This window comes from Eptesicus fuscus, chromosome 14 (genome assembly GCF_027574615.1).
Source record: "Eptesicus fuscus isolate TK198812 chromosome 14, DD_ASM_mEF_20220401, whole genome shotgun sequence".
NCBI lineage: Eukaryota > Metazoa > Chordata > Mammalia > Chiroptera > Vespertilionidae > Eptesicus > Eptesicus fuscus.
The window spans coordinates 13,117,271-13,136,694 of NC_072486.1; the positions used below are offsets into that span (position 1 = coordinate 13,117,271).

Genomic DNA, 19,424 nt, shown 5'->3' on the forward strand with positions numbered 1-19,424 from the left:
CCCAAAATAAAAGCCTATTAATTATATATGCTCCCAGTTTTTTCCGATCACTTGGAAAATATGTAAAAGTGCTACCACGGCCAGTAAAAGCTCACCCGATGACTGAAAATCTCCAAAAGGACTGACGCATTAGAATGGATTCGGAAGTTTGGAGGTCGGGTCCGGGAACCAGGTTCCAACGCGCCCAGATTCCGAGGACACGCCCCCTCTCCGCTAGGACGGTGGGCCAGGGAGGCTTGCTGGGGGCGGGGCTTAGTGACGCCACGCCGTGACCCGCCCCCTTACGCTGCGCACTGGGGCGGCCAGAAGGTTTCCGGCGGCGCCGGCGCCATCTTGTAGGGACCTGCGACCGAGTGGGAGTGGAGTGGGGCGGCCGTTGTTGCCGACTCTTCCCTTCTCCCCACGCTCCGGTCAGCGGGTTAGTTAGGCCTTCGGTCCTCAAGGCGAGACTTGTCACTTGTTTAGTTCTGGGGAGCGCCTGGCCGACATGAGTGATGTAGAGGAGAACAACTTCGAGGGCAGAGTGAGTACAAAGCCGCGGGAGCCGTCTTCGGCGACGGCCCGATGCTCGGGGTTTCACCGGGGGAGACGCGGTCGCGGGGAGTTTTGCGGGAGTCCGCGGGGGGCAGCCTCGGGAGCCGTCACGGTTGCTTCCTCACCTCCCAAGATGGCTTCTGGGTTCCCCTCCTGCCCCCAGACACCACGGGCAGCCCTGTCCCCCTTTTTTTGGGGGGGGGGGGGGAGACTGACGGATACCCGGACTCCTGAGTCCGATTTGCGCACGCAGCGCGCCCTCCCTTCTCGCCACCCCCCCCCCCCGAGGTGTGGGTCCCCGCGGCGGTGGGGCGGGAGGCGCCGGCGGGGAGCTCCCCTCCGGCCGGACAGCGGTAGGTGCTTCCTGCGGTGGCCTTGCTGGCGACCCCGAGCATCGCCGAGGGTCTCGGGGTCGCAAGCGCGCGGGGCTGCCGTCCGGGCGGGAGAAGCTGGCGCGGGACTAGCTGGGGCCTGTGTCTCCTTGGCTCTCTGTTGCAGTGAGCGGCCGCGTCTCTGGTGGAACCGGCGGCGCCGCGTCTATAAAGGCGAAAACGCCTTGAGGTTGAAGGTGGGACGAGCCCCATGAAGTGGTTAGTCAACGACCGCAACGACCCTTAAGCGTCCTTAAGACGAGAGCTGTGAGGGGAGAGCGACGCCAGGAGCCCCTTCCCCCCCCTCGATCCCCCTTCTTTCCTTGCCTTGCCTTTCAACCTGAGTGTGGAAATGCTATATAACGCCTTATTTTTTTTTTCTGATTCCTTGATGTTGGGTTGTTTTTCCCTCTTCGTGTATATCTCAACTTCTAATGCTTTTTCTTCCTGTGACCTTTCATCTAAAAAATTGACCGCTCCTTTTACAGGTTTTTTACGGTAAAACAAACAAACAAACAAAAAGTGGGGGGAGTCTTGTGTCTTCATCTTACATAACGGAAGGGAATTTCATGGCTCAGTATTTTTGAAATAGCTGGTCAGTTTAGACGGTTGTCAAGCAGCAAAGAGGGCGCAAAGCTTCCCACGGGTCGATGGATGCAAACATCACACAGATGTGTTGCTCTAAGCTTCAGTGTGCTAGGACGTTTTGTCGGTGTTGGAGTTGTATTTCCGAAGTTACTCTCGTGGTGGAGATGGGTGGGAGGGAGGGAGGGGGTGTGAAACCCTGAAAACACAACCCCCAGGCGGGGCCACGTGTTTCCTGTGTTGTGCGGGTGTCCTAGTCACTGGGGGAAACGCAGACGAACACTTCGGGGTGCGCTGGCCGGAATGAGGTTTGTCTTTTAGACGCTCATAATGTCCACACCTGGAACCAGACCGTTAAGTCAGGCTTTTGTTGTTTATGAGGAAAGAGGTTTAAATAGATTATAAACAAAAAGACTATTTTTAATTCCTGTAAGATTGGTTTTTTAAAAAAAATATGATCTGGAGGATAGATATAAATGAGTCCATTGCTCGCTTTTTAGGAGCAATTTCTTGTCCCAGAAAACTTTTAAAAGTCACTTGGTGGTAGTTGTAAGCTATTAGGTAGTTATTGGAAGGAATTCTGCTATCCATTAATCTTTTCTTCGATTGTTTAGTACAAAAGGAATTCTTTTTTGTTAATGTTGGTTTTGATTTGGTTTGTGGGGAAGAGGGCTTGCTATTTGGGATCTTGTTTCCCTTAAGTTCTTAGTTTAACGTACTTGTCACCTTACCTACCTAATATACGTAAGATTCCTACCCAATTTTAATCTAAAATGTTTGTAGGCATTAATTTGTTGTAACAGAAAAAGGGTTTTCACCCTTGTATGGTGTTTGTGGTCATAGGAAATATTTTTTCATGGTACCCAGGTATTTTAGTGTGGGTGAACTCAGATTGAATACATCCATGCGCATGTTACCTTTTTTTTTTTTTAATGTAGTTTGAGGTCATTGTTTTATTTGTAATTGGTTAAGGAATTAGAAGAATGCCAGAAGCTTTTCTGAGGGTTTACATTTTCTTAAAGCAATTCACTAGTGCTTTTGGTTTTTAAAGTGATTATCTGCTAACCACAACCAGCCGTTTTTATAGAATACAATTGTTTTCTTGTCTTTGTGTCTAAATTTATAAAGGCTCAAAAAAGGATTTCAAGATGTTTAAGTAATTGTTATATTTCAAACTTTTTTACTAAAATAAGTTAGAGAAAACTGACAGGTCAGTATTCAGATTTCATTTGCCTTATCTACAGAATAATCTACAGAATAAACAGCACATATTTACCCCATCTTACTGAAAAGATATTTAAAATTAGCAACTTTCTAGAGAGTTCAGAATACATTTTAAAAAACAGGGCTAATACTAAGGGTTTGTACTTAGAATTTTAGAATCTATACCCACTCCCCCAAAAATGTTGACATACTTTGTCATTTACTTCTCACTAATTTTTTAAAGGCTGCAGTACTCTGACCATTTTAGAAATTAAAAAATGAGGCCCAGTCCGGCCAGTGTTGCTCAGTGGTTGACCATTGCTGTGAACCAGGAGTCCCCCCTTCCGTTCCAGGTCTAGGCACATGCCGGGGTTGCAGGCTCAATCCCCAGTAGGAGGGCGTGCAGGAGGCAACCTATCGATGATTCTCATCATTGATGTTTCTATCTCCCTCTTCCCTTCTCTCTGAAATTCAATAAAAATACATTTTTAAAATAAAATAATGAGGCCCAGAAGACCATGCAGCATAAGTAACCCTAAGACTTAGCTAACCAAAATACCCTTCTGCCTGAGGTGAAACTGTTGAGAATCTGCTGCTGCCTTTTTACTATAAAGGCCAGATGTTTTTCAGGGGGAAAAACTTGAAGTCTTATTTGGGATGACTTGACAGCTCAAATCTGGGTAAAGTACTTAAGCAAGTGCTGTGTGATAGAATAAATAAGGAATTCAGAAAATGGTGCCGAGCAGTTTTGTGAGCTACTGGAAAGGGAAAGCTCTACCTACTATGTGGAACTTAACTTACCTTGGATCTTTTGGTAAGGGAAATGAATATTGATTGTATAGATGTGACAGTGAGTGAGGAGATTGCTAGAGTAGTGAGAGATGATAGATTGACTAAATATGCAGTCAGATAATGGAGGGTTTTTATAAATTTGGATTTAATCCAATATGCAATGAGAAGCCATCTATGGATTATTAATTCTGGGAGTAGCATAATGAAAGGGATTTTAGCAAAGAACAAAGAGACTGGTACAGAAGAGCAGCAGGGCACAGTTTAAATATTTTAGGCCTGGCTGGAGTGGCTCAGTGGTTGAGCATGGACCTATGAACCAGGAGGTCACGGTTCAATCCCGGTTCAATCCCAGTCAGGGCGCTGGAAGGAGGCAGCCCATCAGTGACGCTCTCTCATCATTGATGTTTCTCTCTCTCTCTCTCTCTCTCTCTCTCTCTCTCTCTCTCTCTCTCTCTCCCACCCTCTCCTTTCCTCCCTCTGAAATCAATAAAAAATATATATTTTAGGAAGGAAATTATGAAAAATTTGGTCTAAACAGGACATCAGTGGAATGTTAAGAATGAGACATTTTTAAGGACTCCAAGAGAATAGTGGTGCTCTTAAAATAGGTTCTTTAAAACAATTTGCTTGGGACATGTATATCATGTTAACAGAAGTATTTTAAGTGAAAATGTCTTTTGGAGCTGGGAGTTGGCACTTGAGCTATGACTTTGTGGGTGGATCATAAAAAGAATGAGTTGTGTGTTTCACACAGCTTCAACTAAAATTGGGACTTACATCTCAAAAAATCGTAGTGTCCTTTAGAGAAATTAAGGAGAATGGAAATTAAGCTTTACTTATTTTATTCCTCTCTTCCCCTAGATTTTTTTTAATGAAACTTAGAAAAATATTGAGTCCAATTATATTCTCATACAATGGCCCCAATGTTTTTAATAGAGGTTAATGATTATTGTGTGGAAGTCCATCTTATAATTCCACAATTGTCTATGCTTTAAAGAGGAAAAATAATACTTTTTCCTGCCCCCTTTTTAGAGCTTACTCCTACTTCCTTACGAAACTCCTAAGGTTTATATATATATATATACACACACACACACACACACACACACATACATACATACATACATATGTGATTGACTAGATAATACAAATGAAGAGCAAAACACAAATTCATCTGTACCAATTTGGAATTAAGATTTGTTGATATTTTGTTGAACAGCAGAAATAGGGGAAGATTTATTTCTTCTCTGAAACCTGATTTGTAATAATAGGGGCAATGACTATGCCATTCAAAATCCGGCTTGGTGACTGGCTCCTTTTTAAAAAACAAACAACAATAAAAAACTTAAACTCGGTGTTTTACTTTTCTGTTGATGAAGTTTTAAAATAATGAGGGTTTAAAATGTAAATAAATTGAATTCCTATTTTACATATAAAATGTCAGCACTTTAGCTTTCAGTTCAGCTTTTTCAGAAATTTAATTTCCTCTCTCATCACATCAACCTATTAGAAAAGGATAAAGCTTCCTTTCTTATAGTAGGGGTTGTATTAAACTCGAGACAGTCTTCTTTGTCTTGGGTTTTCTTCCTAAAATTAAGTACTATCATTATCCAATTTTTTTTATTAATTGAGAGGGGAGAGGGGGGTGGAGAAAAACAGAGACATCAGTTTGTTGTTCCACTTATTTATGCATATATTGGTTGATTCTTGTATGTGCCCTGACGGGATTGAACCTATTGGGACAGCACTCGAACCAACTGAGCTACCTGGCAGGGGTCATCCAATTTCAATGCTCAGATTTTTATATTTGAGATTTCTTTCACTGAAGGGTACTAATTTGCTCAATACAAGTAGAAGGTGGGATTTTTAAAAGGAGCAATGCAACTAATTGTAGCCACAGAGCATAACTGTGATTTTACAGATTTGTCATAGATGCTTCTTAATATTTGTATCATTTCTAAAGAGAATAACGGTTTTGGGACCTGAACTAATATTAAGAGATTTAAATATTTAGGAATGAGCTCCATTAAAAATACAAATAAGCCCTAGCCAGTTTGGCTCAGTGGAAAGAGCGTAGGCCTGTGGACTCAAGGGTCCCGGGTTCGATTCTGGTCAAGGGCATGTACCTAGGGTTGCAGGCACATCCCCAGTGGGGGGTGTGCAGGAGGCAGCTGATCGATGTTTCTCTCTCATCGATGTTTCTAACTCTCTATCCCTCTCCCTTCCTCTCTGTAAAAAATCAATAAAATATATTTAAAAAAAAATACAAATAAACTTTATGGACTTGATTTTGTAAATGAACTAGTTATTTACCTAAGATATGACAAGTGTGAAATAGCCACGAATAATCAGCATAATAGTTTCGTAGAACTTGCCAGACAGTGTGAAAACACTTTGTAATATCAGGGTGTGCTTAGGTATCAACTAACTAACCCTGGAACCTTTGTAAGAAGTATATATTTACATGCTGAATTAATACTGATAATCTTATGTCATAACAGATTCAGCAAGACAAGTGGAGGTGAGAAAATGGCAAAGACCAGATGGGAAAAAGAATCAGTAAACCCTGTGAAAGAAAGTTGAGGGGAATAATGAACGGAAATGTGGTTTCCTCTCCTTTAAGTTACTGCCATGTATAATTGTGTATAGTCCTTATTGTCTCATAATTTTCACAAAAGATGTGACTAGGCCTGTCTCATCTGAAGTAGAGGGAAAAGTTAATTTTTCCTTGAAACTAAGGCCCTGTAGTCTTTTTCAAGATTCATAAATACTTCATGACATTAGAAGATGAGAACATAAGTAGAGAGTTCTATGACAGGCTCTTATTTTAGTAGCTTGCTTTTAGTTGCTGTTTACTGGCTTTATTATACCTAAACCTTTTTAGTTCTTATAAAGTTGTTTTCTATACCTTTGAAATTCTCACTTAATACACTAGCTTTTTGGATTTAATTGATCATGGCATATAAGCTGGCAGGTTTATGAGCCACATTTAAAATGTCTGTGAGTCTTTGCAGATACAAAGACCACTTTAACCTCACTCAGAATACATCATATAGGTATGATCTTAAAGAACGGGAAATCATTTAAAAATAGCTAATGTTATGAGCATTTAGGGTTTTTTATTTGTTTGTTTTTTGTTTTTTTTTTAAAGGAATTGCTCTAATAGTTGCTAGGGGCTTTTATAAGCCTAGGAGTCTGTAAAAGAAGCAGCCTATCATACTCAAGAGAAAGGAGACGGAACTGCTATTTCTGTAGACTGAAATAAAGAATTGAGTGAACACAGGTTTCCATATGTCCTAAAGAGTGAGGTTCTTAGTACAGTACTATATAAGTTATTTGGGTAATTTAAGCACCCCCTCTCCTTGGACATAGAATTTACCTAAATGCACTAGTGTATTTCTAAGGAAATAGATACCCAATTTCATAAAACAGTGGGAAAATATATTTTGATAAAGTTTATTTTAAAAGCTTACGTTCTAGTCATATAGATTTGAATTGTGTAAACTTGGCACTATTACTTGGCATAGAGTTTGCCTTGCCATAACAGTAGTATGGGTTACAGTGTAGCATTTATATTGGTTTCTGTGTTTAAGTATTAAGCATATATTGGTGGAATTTTTTCACCTATAATATGATACTAGCTTTATTAAAAAGCACTACAGTTATTGCTTGCTGTGGGAATTGTGTTCTGCAACAATGTGTGCATATATTGAATAACCCATTTTCCTAATTAAAACAATACTATGTGGTTGTTGCAGTTATTTTCAATATGTAAAATACAACTGTATTTAACACAGAAAAGGAAGATGGCTCCTAGATGGCTTTATTGAATACTCATAACTTTCTTAATATTTATGGTTAGCTTCTTCCTTTTGGGGGGAGGTGGTGGCTGTGTCTAGCTATCAGCAGAGGTACCTTGATAGTAAACAAGTTAAAAGAACAAACACGTTATTTGAGCAGGTTGTGCAGTGAGGACTTTTTGCTTGGCTTTTGATTTATAGTGGTTATGATAGAATGGAAACCTATTTAAGATTTATATTAAAATTTGTGATATGATGTGGTTGCAAGTCAAAGGTAGAAAAGGAAATGTAGCATTTGTCCAGAAAGGACTCATTGTAGCCTGGTTTCTAATGTACAGTTCAGTGAAAATGGCATTTATTTTGGCACTAGCTTTGGAGAAATAAGTTGCTTAAAAATGGTAAATATTAATGACCATTTTTCTGTGTGTGAAGACTACTAACAACTAGTTCTTATGAAAGGCCTTTTTTAGTATTATAAAAATAATTCTGAAGAATTAAAGGTATATTTTATTTTTATTTTTTCTCTATAAAGTTTATTTTTTAGGTTAAGTGTACTGACGATTATTGATTTATCTTTTTAAAGTCTCGAGTTTATACATTGTTTTGGGAGGGTAAACCAATAGTGACAGCCTTGAAACTAGGAGTTTACTGGAGTTAAGAGGACTGTTTCTTAACCTTGAATGAGTCTATGAAAAAAATTATGCTGATTTAGGTTCCCTACTAAAACAAAATTGAAGGATAGGCAACAAAGGAAGTTAGATATTTGTAACACTGGGTAATAAAAAGTAAGTCTTCTTTAAAAATATGCTAATGTCTTTTGAAAAGATACTGTCCTATCTTAATACTTTGTTAACAAATAAAAGGAAAATTGCATTTTTCCCAATGAGTAGCTGTGCCAGAACTGGGATTTAAAATCTAAGGTGTTACTGATTACCTTATTTACATTAGTTTCTAAGAAGTGGTAATTTTCAGTACTACTGAATAATTTTCAACCATTAGTCATGCTAATGAAAGAAGGTTTGAAAATGAAATATACACATATATTTGTGCCATAACATTTTTATCCTGTACTAGAAAGCTTCTCATAAACATTTAAGAATAAATTTGGTGTTTTAATATATGGGATTTTTATTTCTATCCTAGTAAAATGAAAAGTTTTACAGGGTCACAGAGCACAAAGCCTTCTGATAATATATTGTAACAAGGGCTGTGCTGATGTTCTAGGCACTGTTCCATCTACTACTATTCTACAGTAGTAGAAATGAATGTTATACCAGAGGATTTGTTTTATAGACAGGAAAGCAAAAAGAGAGAGGGGAAGATATTCTTAAATCAGCGTAGTTAGTGAACCAGTCTGTGAGACTGCAATTACAAGCAAATTATTTGTCCCCTTTTTTTTAAGTACTGAATATTCTGCTTTTACAGTTTCAGTGAATCAGAAGGCCTGAATTGCTGTTCCTGCTCCAGGCTTCTGTCCAGAAATTTAGAGAGTATGTGAGATACTATGTAGATGGCTAAATATATTCAGTTTTGTTTTTATCTAAAAAAATAAATATGCTTAGCAGCATTAGTACAGTTTTTGACATTAAGTTAAATGTAAAGGAAAAGTTGAAAGCAGGTTGCATGGTAGGAAGTCTTTGTTTGAAATTGTTTGATTTGGAAAGTTGTTTTTAATTTCAACTTTTCAGAAGCCTGTTTTCTGGTATAGGATATAGTCACTGAAGGGAGAGTATAAATAATGCATAACTGCATAAAAACTATGAACAAAAAGAGGTGGGATAAAAACTAAAGACCATGTTACTAATTTTGTAATAAATTCTTGTGCTATATGATACTTAATGGATAATGTAGAATTTTAAAATGCCACAGGTGCAAAAAATACATATATTAGGAATTTACAAGCCAGGGGGGTTATTTTAAGAATTTCATGCTTTCTTTTACCCTTACTTTTTTCAGAATGCTTGTCAGAACTTATCTTCCTGGTTAAGTCGGAGTAAGCAAAGATAGTGGTCAAACAAAATTGGGAGGTGTTAGTAATTGTACTAATTTTTTTCTACTCGTTTGAACCTTAGCATGTGTCCTGCAGTCTTTGAGTTTAGATAGGTATGTGCAAATATTTCAGGGTAGGATGCTTTGCATGGCTTAGTGAAAGCTTATTTTAAGATCACTAAGAATCTTCAGGTTATAAATTAGTGAAAATGTAAAAATGTAGGTGGGGGATTATAGTTCATGTTAGATTTATGCTCGAATTAAGTATTCATATTAAAATTGTTCACATTTTAGGAACTAGGATGAAACATGAAAGGGGAGGAGGGTGAAGAGTATGGTAAAAACATTTAGAAAAATTCAGTAAATTCTTTAATTTTTAGAAACTAGACTTTTGAGCAGTTTTAAAGATTATAAAATTGTTTTTTAAATAAACTAGTTATTTGCACTTTACCTGCTGGCTTTTCCATTTGGTAGATAACATTCTGAACTCCAGCAGAGTTTTATAATCCCCACGTGCTTAAATATACTAAATGTTCTTTTTCCATTAAGGTTAATGTTCGTGAAGAAATTGAAGAGTTTTTTCCAAGAATGTGGAAGATAAATCAAGATAAAAGAAGGCTAATGAAAAGTGTTAAAGATCAGAAAATTAAAATTGAATGGGGGAAAAAATTGAACAGAAGATTGGTCAGATAGAAGCACTTGAATATTTTTTTAAGGCTATTTTGAATTGTTTGAATTGGGGAAGAATACACGAAGTATGAAAAATGAAAAACTCAATGAAGAATGAAGAGAAGTAGAAAGCAAGAGTGAAGTAGAATTAAAAGAATCTGGAAGAATGAATGGGTCCTAGGTTAAGTAAATGTATGGTTTATGTTCCAGTGTCTGTATGATCAAGTTGTAGATGAATTTGCATGATTACTTAGTTAATAGAGAATTGGTGATCTGGTTCAAGTAGGGAATTATTGAGGACAGTTAGCAGTATTAACAATGGGTTATTAATGAGCTGAAATTTTTTCTGGAGGGTGTTGCCTAACCATTTGTTTTTCAGGAGCAATCAATATAAATAATTACGGTACTTTAAATGTTAGGTGTTAGGCATCTACGTGACCAGTGCCATTTGTAATACTGTCTTCTTTGTTAGGAGTCTCGCTCTCAGTCAAAATCTCCAACGGGAACTCCTGCTCGTGTAAAATCGGAGAGCAGGTCAGGATCTCGTAGTCCATCAAGGGTTTCCAAACATTCTGAATCCCATTCTCGATCAAGATCAAAATCCAGGTATGTGTGTTTAAAATAATACTTAAAATGCTTTCCTTGGGTTTTTCAGGGCAAAGTAATGTTTGCTTTTTCTAAAATCCCTTATTTTTACCTCATTTTATATAGAAATTTTATCAAAGATTCAAAATCATGAAGTAGTCTTTTCAAACTGTTTAGAAATGGAGTTTAGAAATGAATAATACATTCTAGATATAGACTTAGATAAGGTAAAATTATCTCTAAACTCAGATGCTAGCTATTACAACAAATGTCAGTTGATTTAAATGTGCTTGACATTTGAGGATTAGTTTTTTATTTTATTTCAATAATACTTGCACAACAAAAGGTAATTTTCTTGGCATGTAATTTAGTGCAGAGAAAGTTGATGTAAGTATGTTGTGCTGGTTATCAAATGATTTGAGAAGCTTTTTCAAGATTCACATTCCATCTACATTCTTTACTTGAAGATTCTGACTTAGGTCCAGGGTGGAATTCTGGTCAGATGTAGTGGCAGGGAGCTGCGGGGGTGGGGAGGGTTGGAATCCCTGGGTGATTAAGAGTCCCTATCACTACCTCCTCAACAAAACTCTCTAGTAACCCACTGCAAAGGGTTCACTGTATCAGATACAGCCTAGGGAAAACAGCCTGGGCAATTAGTTTGCTAAATCGTAATTTCTTGATTAGAATTTATGAGACAATTTATGATTTTGAATAGAATCTGCTTTGTAAGGGGGCATGAGACAAAGAATCTTTTAAAAGCTTGTACTTTCATTGAGGTCCACAGCTATGTGTTTTTTTTGAAATATATCTTATTGATTTTTTACAGAGAGGAAGGGAGAGGGATAGAGAGTTAGAAACATCGATGAGAGAGAAACATCGACCAGCTGCCTCCTGCACACCTCCTACTGGGGATGTGCCTGCAACCAAGGTACATGCCCTTGACCGGAATCGAACCTGGGACCCTTCAGTCCGCAGGCCGACGCTCTATCCACTGAGCCAAACCGGTTTCGGCACACAGCTATGTTTTTTTTTCCTCTATTGTATCCAGCTCAGTGCTTGATGTACTAACCACTCTAATTAAAACCACGTGTGCAGAAGAGCACTGGATAGAATTTGAGTATAGAAACAGAAATGAACATGTTTTTATGTAAGGATCTTTGCATTTGCTGACATCAGCCTAGAATTCTCTTCCTCAGATATTCTCATCACTTGATTCACTTCCCTGCTTGTTTGTCGCCCCAAAACATTAAATAACATAGAAAATTTTTATTCTCTTGTCCTTAATTTTTCATTATTTGATTAGATTAGAGAAAGGGGGTCACTCCTGAAATTAATGTTACTTTTCATTACTACTTAAAAATAACCATTGATATTTTAAGTGCCAAGTTTTCTTACTAAAATTTTTAAAATTGTTGCTAAGGAAAATGGGAAATATCCTTTTTGGTATTCTTACACAAACACAAGTGTTCTTCATATATACCCCATCCCACTCCCCAAATGATTCATTTCTTTTTTAGATAGTAGGCTGCTCATTTTATTACTTTTGTTCCAACTCAGAAGACTTTGCCCCTTTCAATAAATCTGTACTCTCAGGTTGATATTCAGGCTTTTACGCAATGTGGTGTCGATTCTTTTCTAATCTTCACTGTCTTCATTTCCTTTGTATCTCAATTCCTTGCTGATTGTACTGTTTTGCAGTTCTCTGATCATGTCTTCTTGTCAAAGAAACTTTGCTCTTGCTATTCCTAGGAAGGACACTTTTCCTCTGTCTAGCTAGTAAAGTCTGTTAAGTGTCCTAGCTTTATTGCTAGCCTTCTTTATTCAATCTTCCCTCTTTAGTTTTATTCCCTACACCCACGTGCTCTCTTTTTAAACTTTCAGCCCTTAGAATTTATAATGTTTATTGAGTGCCTTATGGAAGTTTTTTTGTAATACTGTCTTCACCACTGGACTGGGTATTTAGTTAAGGATGGGTCATATGAATTGTAAATAAGAAATTGTTGCATTAATAGGCAAAGTAAGAGGACTGTGAGAACAACTGGAAATAATCAGAAGTAGGAAACGAACTAGGGAATCAGCAGTGGGAAGATGGGTGAGACGCTCTTGAAAGCTTGAAGAAATGAAGACTTAATTAGAAGGGCCTTTAGGTTAATTTAGTAGATGCTAGATTGCAGCGGCTAAAGAAAGATTGGAAAGGAAATGATACTTAACAGTAAAGGAGGAATGTAGTACTATATTGAAGAGGTGATAAGTGATTCAACAAAAGGATTTTATTGTGGTGGTAGTGGTTTGTTTTATCTCTTTTTGTGGTAAAATACACATAATCATAACCATTTAAAAATGTACAGCTCAGTGCCCTAGCTGGTTTGGCTCAGTGGAAAGAGCGTTGGCCTGCGGACTGAAGGGTCCTGGGTTCCATTCCAGTCAAGGGCACATGCCCGGGTTGCAGGCTCGATCACCAGTAGGGAGTGTGCAGGAGGCCACCGATCAATGATTCTCTCATCATTGATGTTTCTCTCTCTCCCTCTTCCTTCTCTCTGAAATCAATAAAAATATATTTTAAAAAAATGTACAGCTCAGTGATGTTATATACATTCACATTGTTGTGCAACTATCACTACCACCTATCCCCATAACTCTTTTCATCTGTTGTAAAATGGAAACTATACCCATTAAACCATGATTCCCCATTCTCTCCTCCTATCCCTTGGCAATGACCATCTTACTTTCTGTCTTCATGATTTTGACTACCAAATGCTTCATATAAATGGAGTTATACAGTATTTGTTTTCTTATGAGTGACTTGTTTCATTTAGCATAATGCCCTCATATTTCATCTATGTTGAATATTACAGAATTTCCTTCCTAGTGGTAGTTGGGCTCTGTTGTTTTTGTTTGTTTTATTTTGTTTTTAAAAGAAAGCAGAACCTTAACATGCTTGTAAGGTAAGGTGAAAAGAGTGAATGGAGAAAGGATAGACTGAGAACAAGGAAGAGATTGTAATGATTAAGAGAACAAGAGGAAGACTACCATTTCTTCAGAAAGGAGCTGAGAATAAACAGGGATATATGTATAGGTCCTTGGTATTAGCCATTTGTTTCAGTATTTCCTGCATTTACTTTTCTCCAAGGTCGAGGTCAAGGAGGCATTCTCATAGACGTTACAGCCGATCCAGATCCCATTCTCACTCTCATAGGAGACGATCTCGAAGTAGGTCATATACACCAGAATACCGGCGTCGAAGGAGCCGAAGTCATTCTCCAATGTCTAACCGGAGAAGACATACAGGCAGCAGGGTATGTGGTTTAAAAAAAGTTAATGAACTTATTTTGTCTTTAATATGTGTTCAGTCATAGCATAATATCTTGCTTTATGAGAGCGAGACCATGATTTAAAAAGTAGTACTCAAGCCTGGCCAGCCAGTGTTGCACAGTGGTTGAGCATCAACCCATGAACCAAGAGGTCACCGGTTCAATCCCCAGTAGGGGGCATGCAGGAGGCAGCCGATCGATGTTTCTCATTGATGTTTCTATTTCACCATCCCTCTCCCTTATTCTCTAAAGAAAACCAATAAAAACATATTTTTTAATTTAAAAAAAGTAGTACTTAAGAAGCATCCTTGAGGGTGTGGATATTATTTAATGTACATTTAAGTATATTTTCTTTTCCTTGACTTTTGAGTAGTTAAGAGATGAAATTTGGAGAGAAATTATATATTCCAAGAACTAAAATGAAAAGCATAATCTGAGTTGAGATTAATAAAATTAAAAAATTTACAGCAGTTAGTGGGTAGACAGCAAGTAAATACCAAAAACTATAGAAATAGCCAGCACTCATAGTATGAACACTGTGTAGAATTCTTTAATACAGTTAATACTCTTAACATCTGTGAGGCAAGTTGCCATGTTATGGATAAGTTGAATCTTGAATATGTGACATGGAGGTTTGTTTTTTGGCTAACTGGCCGAGCCCAGATTTCAATCAAACTCTTGACTAATATTCCTGTGCTTAACTACTGTGCTGCGCTTCTCCCATGTGATACTGCAGGCTGCCATGTGAATTTACTAAAGAATGAAAATGGACGGTGGGGAGTCTAATCAGCAATTGCAGATAAAGTCAGATTGAGTACACATCTATAAGGGATATAAAACATTTGAATAAACTAGAAATATGGCATTAAAATAAGGATGAATTTTTAGTATGCATTTTGCAAATTGCTGGGCTACAGAGTGGGATTTTTGTTTTATTCAGGCTACAACCTGAAGTTTATTCCATAGAAGGCAGGAGTGTTATTGTGAACTGTAGCATATAACTCATCGGTTTATTTTCCTCTTAAATTATTTTCAAGTCACTTGAAACAGTGTAGTCTTTGGGTAAGGTGTTTTAAGCATAGTATTTCTGTTTTAATATTTATTTTAATTTGGAGCTTAAAATTAAATGACATCTTTATTCAACAGGCAAATCCAGATCCCAACACTTGTCTTGGAGTGTTTGGCCTCAGTTTGTATACAACAGAGAGAGATCTTCGTGAAGTATTTTCTCGATATGGACCATTGAGTGGTGTCAATGTGGTTTATGATCAGCGAACTGGACGATCACGAGGATTTGCTTTTGTCTATTTTGAAAGAATAGATGACTCAAAGGAGGTAATTTTGTTTTTATAATTGTCACTTTGAACATTTTCTGATGTGCATGATTATAGTATTGAATTACTATTAAAAGTTGATTAATAGACTCCCAGTTTCATAAACATGTCCTCTTTCATTTTTGACCTGATTCAAAGTGTTACAATTAGAATGGCCAGCTTCACTTTCTGGGACCCTTCAAAGAAGCACTTTTTAAAGCTTTTCTTAGGCATATTTGAATTGCCAGCATTGCTATTCTTATGCTTTGGTGCATTATTCAGTAAAATAAGGGTTACTTGAACACAAGCACTGATATTATGACAGTTGATTTGACAACCCAGATAGCCAGCCACTAAGTGCCTAATGGGGGTGGGGGTGGGGAGAGTAGATTATATAATGTGGATATGCTGGACAGGGATAATTCACATCTCTGGAGGGACATGCACAATTTTTAAACTTAAGAATTGTTTATTTCTGCAATTTTCCATTTTAATATTTTCATCCCGAGGTTGACTGTAGATAACTGAAACTGCAAATGGAGAGGGTGGGGGGGGGGGCTACTTTGCTTATTTCTGTTCTCAATTAAGGGATAAAGGTGTAAATTTAGAAATTTCAATATATCTGACCTGAAGTAAATGTTGAATGTGAACAATTAAAACTTTTGAAAATATGAAACTTGTTTGTACTCTCTCTTGATCCCCTTCCCCCCCCCCCCCCCAGGTTTATTCCTGGGCAAAATAAAATGAAAATGGCAACTTTACTTAGTTCCAAAGAACATGCAAATTTGTTAAGATGATAGAATTATTATTGTATTTATTGGTATTAATGTCGAAGGTCAAAGGGAATGTAAACACAGGTATAAGACAGGAGCACTTACTGAGAGGTTTAGAGGTTTCTTTCTATTTGTGGTTCACTACACTAGATGGCGGTGTGTTCTTAAGGAAATGCTTGACTAGTTTAGACTTGTCAGTTGAATTGCAGTTTCTGCTTTGAGTTGCCCAGACTGAAATTAGTCACTGCATCCCCACAGTTATGCAAGTTTCCCTGTGTTGTATAGTTCCTTCCTTCTCTGTAGCTGCCCCAGTCTTTCAGTGCAGGCCTGCTTACCGTTAGAAAACTCAGTGCTATTGACATGTAAAGTCATACTCCCTGTTGTTTGAAAAAGAAGTGGTTAGAGACTTAATTTTTGAAATTTCAAATGGAAAGGTAAATTTATTACAGTTTTGATCATCTCTCCTTGGTGAATTATGCATGACTGACTGTGCCTTTTCTTTAAAGGCTATGGAAAGGGCAAATGGAATGGAGCTGGATGGCAGAAGAATTCGTGTGGACTATTCTATCACCAAGAGAGCACACACCCCTACACCAGGCATCTACATGGGCAGACCAACTCAGTAAGATTTCAAGTTTCCTAAGCTAAACTATTTTAGCCAGCAGTCTACCAGATGTATCTACAAAATTTTGATTACTAAAAAGATAAAATTTTTCCTATAATTGAAATGGAAATTTATTTAATTTATATATATTCTTTGAATCGTTTCATTTTTTATATATACAGTTGACCCTTGAACAATGAAGGGGTTAGGTGCACCAAATCCTGTGCAGTCAAAAATCCACATTGAACTTTCAGCTCTCCGAAAACTAAGTTTTCCCTTAGTATTTACCAGGGATTGGTTCTAGGACCCCTATAGATACTAAAATCCATGACGCTCAAGTGCCCTAAGTAAAATGGCATGGATCAGTGCATGCAGTTGGCCCTCTGCATGCATAGACTCCCAATCATTGGTTGAAAACAGTGCAGGTATTTATGGGGGGGGGGGGGGGGCTGTGTATAAGTAGGCTGGTGCAGTTCAAAGGTCCACTGCATGCATGTGTGTGTGTGTGAATGAGCAGGAAGATAAAACTATTGAAGTGCATTTCTGGCTCTTAGTATTCTACAAATAGAAAAAGTGTTAGATAATAGAAAAATACCATACATTCTTAAGAAACTATTCCCATTTTTTAGAGAGATGGAGAGAGAAACATTGATTGGTTACCTCCCGAATGTCCGCCACCACTGGGGATCAAACCGCAACCCAGCATGTACCCTGACTGGGAATCAAACCAGTGACCTCTTGGTTCACGGGTCAATGCTCAACCACTGAGCCACACTGACTGGGCACTTCTTAGTGTTTTGGTATTGTTTTCCAGCACAGTTCATTTCACCTTGTTAAAAAAGTCCTGGTGATTTTGGCAGGGCATTAATAGAAGAGCAGTTTACAGTTTGGAGAGTTGTGTATAATCTTTCCTGGTTATTTATGTAATGAATAAGCAGCCAAGGCAAGAATACCGTGGGTGGCAGCCAACTAAGACTTAGAGGTGATTGGCATGAAAGGATTATTCTTTGCCTTTTCTCACCTCTTTCCTCCATTTTATTTTACTTAAGTACCATTTTGTATTAAGTGATAACTGGAAAATAATCGTTCACATTGATGTAAAATGTGTACATTTTTCTGTAGTAGTGGTGGTGGTGGAGGCGGAGGCGGTGGTGGAGGCGGAGGAGGCGGCAGACGTCGAGATTCTTACTATGAAAGAGGATATGAGCGTGGTTATGACAGATATGAAGACTACGAGTACCGATACAGGTAATATTTAACTTGTGGTTTCTAAATTAGATGGTAGTTGTATTATTTGGCACTTTTGATTTATGTTTGATATGTATTAAGAAAAATATTGAAAAGATTTTATATGATGCTTTCTTGAGAAAATAGGAAAGAATTATTTTTTTCAAAACTGAGTACAGATATAAATTATCTGTATTTGCTAGTATTTTGTTGTGCCATATACTTATTGTTTTGGTATCATTGGCACACAGAGAACTTAATAGTTACCATCTTGGGTCCATTATTATTTTGAATGGTGGGAATTTTTATTTTCATTTGTATCAGTGGGTTATGCATATGCTAAGTAATCATTTGTTTCCTACAGAAGAAGATCACCTTCTCCTTACTATAGCCGATACAGATCACGATCAAGATCTCGTTCCTACAGCCCAAGTAAGTCCTCTGTGCTTCTATAGCATTAAGAACTTAGTTTCTAATTAATGGTTAGTTTTAGAAAATTAGGGTGTATGGTGACTGTTACTGCATGCAAATCAAACTATAATTGTCATTTTAACTTTTTCTCTCTCTCTTTCAGGACGCTATTGATGAAGAGAATGATTACATTTGAGGATATCTTTTTCTCTTTTGTTGTTTAATTCTGGATTTCCCTGAGCTTCTAATTCTTCCTACTTAAAAAGAACCCGAAAAAAATCTTTGGTTTATTTAGCGTCTACACTTTGTCAATTGCATTGGTGTTTTCCACCCCTTTTATTATACTCTTAAAGATCTAATTGTCATTTTGAGTAGTTAAAACATCTTGAGTAAAAAAAAAAGGAACCCCCATTGTTACACTTTGGGTTGTTTGTTGTTTTGTTTTTGCTTTTACAGAAAATTAAATCTTGGCTATTCAAAAGAGGAAAGAAATGATCTTTTTAAAGCTTCTTTTTTGTTAGATACTATATTAGAAATCTACATTTGTGACAAAATCCTTTTATAACTTTCTTTTGGAGAAAATAGTAACACAAAGTAGTTCAGTCATGTCAATTTTGTCTGGGGTGGCACAGAGCAGTCAAATAGTTGAGTGTAGAAAGTTTGAAGCTATAAAACAGTTGGTCGTTTCTTTTGAAAATGAAAATTTAGAACCTTAAAACGGGCATCATTTTTTTTAGAAATGGAAAGCTTGTGAGCTCCTATAAAACATTGTATTTAAACTACATCTGTTAATACTTACAAGCTTCAGTGTGATTTTTTTGTGTGTTGAACTTAATTGAAGTTTAAGTATTCTCTTAATCAGTGAAGGATAACCCTTATTATTTATTACTTAGAGCAATTGTATACTTTGCTGTTAGAAATCTTGGTGTGGGACAATGGTTAAGCAGGCTATTTATAGTATAGAATCCTTAGAGGATATGTGTGGGGAAAAGTCTCCTGGCAAATAAAAGTTAATTTCTTTGAAAATGGGACTGTCTCTTTATTGTGTTACAAAGGGATAATATAACTGGGTTGATTTAGGAACAAGTTGTTCCTTTTCCTAACATTTTTGCTTATATCTGAATCTAATCCTTGTTTCTTATTCAGTCGTTAAAAACCTTTGTTTTACTCTCCCATTTTTGTTGGCCACATTGTAAATATTCAGAGTATTTAGTATCAAGCACCATGCTGAAGGAAAGATAATAAGGTTCATGTCTT

General features: G+C 37.4%; 1 protein-coding gene across 2 annotated transcripts; it reads left to right on the plus strand.

Annotated features, from left to right (window-relative positions):
* The first annotated feature begins 309 nt into the window (after positions 1-309).
* TRA2A (transformer 2 alpha homolog) lies at positions 310-19,195 on the plus strand. 2 transcript variants are annotated; one of them, XM_008148100.3, is made up of 8 exons: positions 310-523; positions 10,416-10,549; positions 13,659-13,824; positions 14,986-15,174; positions 16,432-16,547; positions 17,652-17,777; positions 18,121-18,188; positions 18,331-19,195. In XM_008148100.3, the coding sequence occupies exons 1-8, from the start codon at positions 488-490 to the stop codon at positions 18,339-18,341; spliced, it is 846 nt and encodes a 281-aa protein (XP_008146322.2). In that variant the 5' UTR covers positions 310-487; the 3' UTR covers positions 18,342-19,195. The 2 variants fall into 2 exon arrangements, with proteins under 2 accessions (XP_008146322.2, XP_028011412.2); XM_028155611.2 differs by having other exon boundaries at positions 17,655-17,777.
* Positions 19,196-19,424: the final 229 nt, after the last annotated feature.

Excerpts from the sequence above, each read along its gene's own strand:
- TRA2A (XM_008148100.3), top strand. The coding sequence starts at position 488 with ATGAGTGATGTAGAGGAGAACAACTTCGAGGGCAGA. Across the intron at positions 524-10,415 it reads AGAACAACTTCGAGGGCAGA|GAGTCTCGCTCTCAGTCAAA; the intron begins GTGAGTACAAAG and ends CTTCTTTGTTAG. Across the intron at positions 10,550-13,658 it reads CGATCAAGATCAAAATCCAG|GTCGAGGTCAAGGAGGCATT; the intron begins GTATGTGTGTTT and ends CTTTTCTCCAAG.